The 2500-nt window shown below is 46.4% G+C and overlaps 1 protein-coding gene across 1 annotated transcript in view; it reads right to left on the bottom strand.

Moving 5' to 3' along the window:
* The window catches only part of pdgfra (platelet-derived growth factor receptor, alpha polypeptide), a 27053-nt gene that overhangs the window by 14660 nt on the left and 9893 nt on the right, over positions 1 to 2500 (bottom strand). The window contains 4 exon segments of the mRNA XM_060068079.1: positions 265 to 391; positions 918 to 1033; positions 1452 to 1641; positions 1891 to 2059. Coding sequence (XP_059924062.1) covers positions 265 to 391; positions 918 to 1033; positions 1452 to 1641; positions 1891 to 2059 — 602 coding nt within the window.

The raw sequence follows: 2500 nt of genomic DNA, 5'->3' as shown, positions 1-2500 counted from the left end.
TGCCAAATGACCTCATGTAAACGTCAAATGTCATCGACCGCTTCGATTGGACAAACAAGGCAAAGTTTTCTCTCTCTGTTATTGTCTCTCCTTTTTCCTTACTTTCTACCACAAAGACGATGAACAACGATCTACCGGGCGCCCACCGGCCAGACAGACCTGGCTTGGCGGTGGTCTGAACAATAACGGTGCTTTATGGGGATACTCGGGAGGTTGTGTGTGTGTGTGTGGGGGGGGGGGGGGGGGGGGGTACAGTGGACTTACTGTTTGATATTCTTGCAGACGAACCATTCCACCTCAGGGGTGGGCCGCCCCCCAGCAATGCAGACCACAGACTGGCCAGTGGCCGAGCCGTGGTGAATGTCCATGAGCTCCACAATGACTGCAGGCACTGTGGACGAGGGCGAGCAAGATAGACATAGAGGGAGGGAGAGAGGCCGAGAGAGGGAGAGAGAGAGAGAGAGAGAGAGGGAAAGCAGAGGTTAGAACAACAAGTGAGTATGTGTAGGAGAGAGAGAGGGAGAAAGAGTGAGCGTCAGAAAAACAGACATGTCGTTAGATATGTGAGTTATTTTGCATGTATTTATTTGTTCACATATATTTATACAAAAGCTATCGATTGTAATTGAACGTACCATCATTTAGTGAATGACAGTGATATAGGGGAAGAGAGATGAACGAGAGCAAGAGCGAGCGAAAGAGAGGCCCTAGACTAGAGAGAGTGAGATAGAGAAAGTGAGCAGAAGACAGAGAGACGAGAGGAGAAGTGAGAGGAAGAGACTGAGTTGGGGGACAGAGAACGAGGCAGACTATGAGAGAGAGAGAGAGAGAGAGAGAGAGAGAGGTCGGGGGTCGCGAGAACAGGCAGCAGATAAAGGCCCGGTAATGATGGCGTCTGCTTCACTCCCAACACATACCTTTGACCTGAAGGGTGAAGCTATGGCTGTGGCTCTGGTTTCCATTCTCCACCCTGATGGTGTAGTTCCCACTGTCCTCCTCCTTGGCCCGGATCAGGGTCAGGACACTCTCGTATCTGCAGGGAGGACAGAGGTTTATGGTATAGGACTCACATATATATCATATATATTATACAACTTGATCAAAATGACTACAAACGTATGCTTGTTGAACACATATCACCTATGTTATAAACATATTACGGTCTTACACATGTCGCTTTGGCATTTCCCAATGTCAACGTCACATACTTAAAACATATATTGTAAAGATATCACACTGATATTTGATATTTGATAACCATTATATATCAAAAATGTCACAGTCGTACATGTGTTAGAGTTATAAATATGTCCTATCCATGAATATACATAATGATAATCAGCATACCACCGTCATACACACAAACATCAAACTCACATAATGAATGTCTGTTATAATAGCATGCGCTCAGTTTTTCCCAGGGTGCGTTTGATTCGTGCGGCAACCCTCACCTGGTCTCTCTGAGCTGACGGAGGTTGGTGCTGATCTCTGCCGCCACGTAATCCAGCGGCTGGCCGTCTTTCAGCCACGTGACGCGGGCGCTGGGGAAGGAGTCCACCACCGCCCGGAACTCCTTCACCTCGTCCAGCTCCGCCGACTCCACTGAGCCAAACTCCGGAGCCACAGTGACAAACGGTGCAGCTACAGGGGGGAGGGGTTGTTTAGCAGTCAGCATGGAGAGGGGTGCACACGCGTGCACACATACATACACACACGGAAATATGCACACAAACGCATACACACGCACACTCACAGACTCACGTATGGGAACAAACTCTGGTATAAAGATGCGATGTAAACACAGATACACACATACACACACACACACACACACACACACACACACACACACACACACACACACAAGAGGTTTGTGGGAGGGCTTGGTACCGTAGACGGTGATGATCTGCTCCTTCGTATGGCTCAGGTTGTTGATGATGTCGGTGATGGAGCAGGTGTACAGGCCGCTGTCCTTGACGGAGGCCTGCCGGATGGTCAGGGTGTAGTAGATCTCTCGCTTCAGCGTGTTCTCCACCACAAACTTTATGCCGCGCTCCGCCTGCACACGGACACACGGAGAAAAGCGATAAATGTAACGATAAGAATGAAGATTGACAGAACGATAAACATAAGCCGCTGGGTGAGTTTTTGAAGTATAAAGAATATCAATCCAAAATAAATGTTAAATGAGAAAAAGGCTGGGAAAATATTAATTATTAATTTGAAAGTGATGGCTAGAGTGAAACGTTACATAGTGTAGGTTTAAGTAAAATTATGGTAGAATAAATCTAGATAACATTTGTTGAATAACACTGAAAGGGAAATAACGTTAAGTTATGTTAAGTTAGCCACAGTTAAGCTCTGTTAAGTAAGGTTAAGTTACGTTAACTCCAAGCCACTTTAAAGCTATTCTAAGCTTAGTGTAGAATAGATTGCACACTTTGCTTTGGGCCGACACTATAAGTATTGGAGATAGAGGAAGCATTTAAAAGAGAATGCC

This window comes from Gadus macrocephalus, chromosome 12 (genome assembly GCF_031168955.1).
Source record: "Gadus macrocephalus chromosome 12, ASM3116895v1".
In the NCBI taxonomy this organism is placed as follows: Eukaryota; Metazoa; Chordata; class Actinopteri; order Gadiformes; family Gadidae; genus Gadus; species Gadus macrocephalus.
The sequence above is the reverse complement of the archived record's forward strand: the minus strand, read 5'-3'. Positions and strand labels throughout refer to the sequence as shown.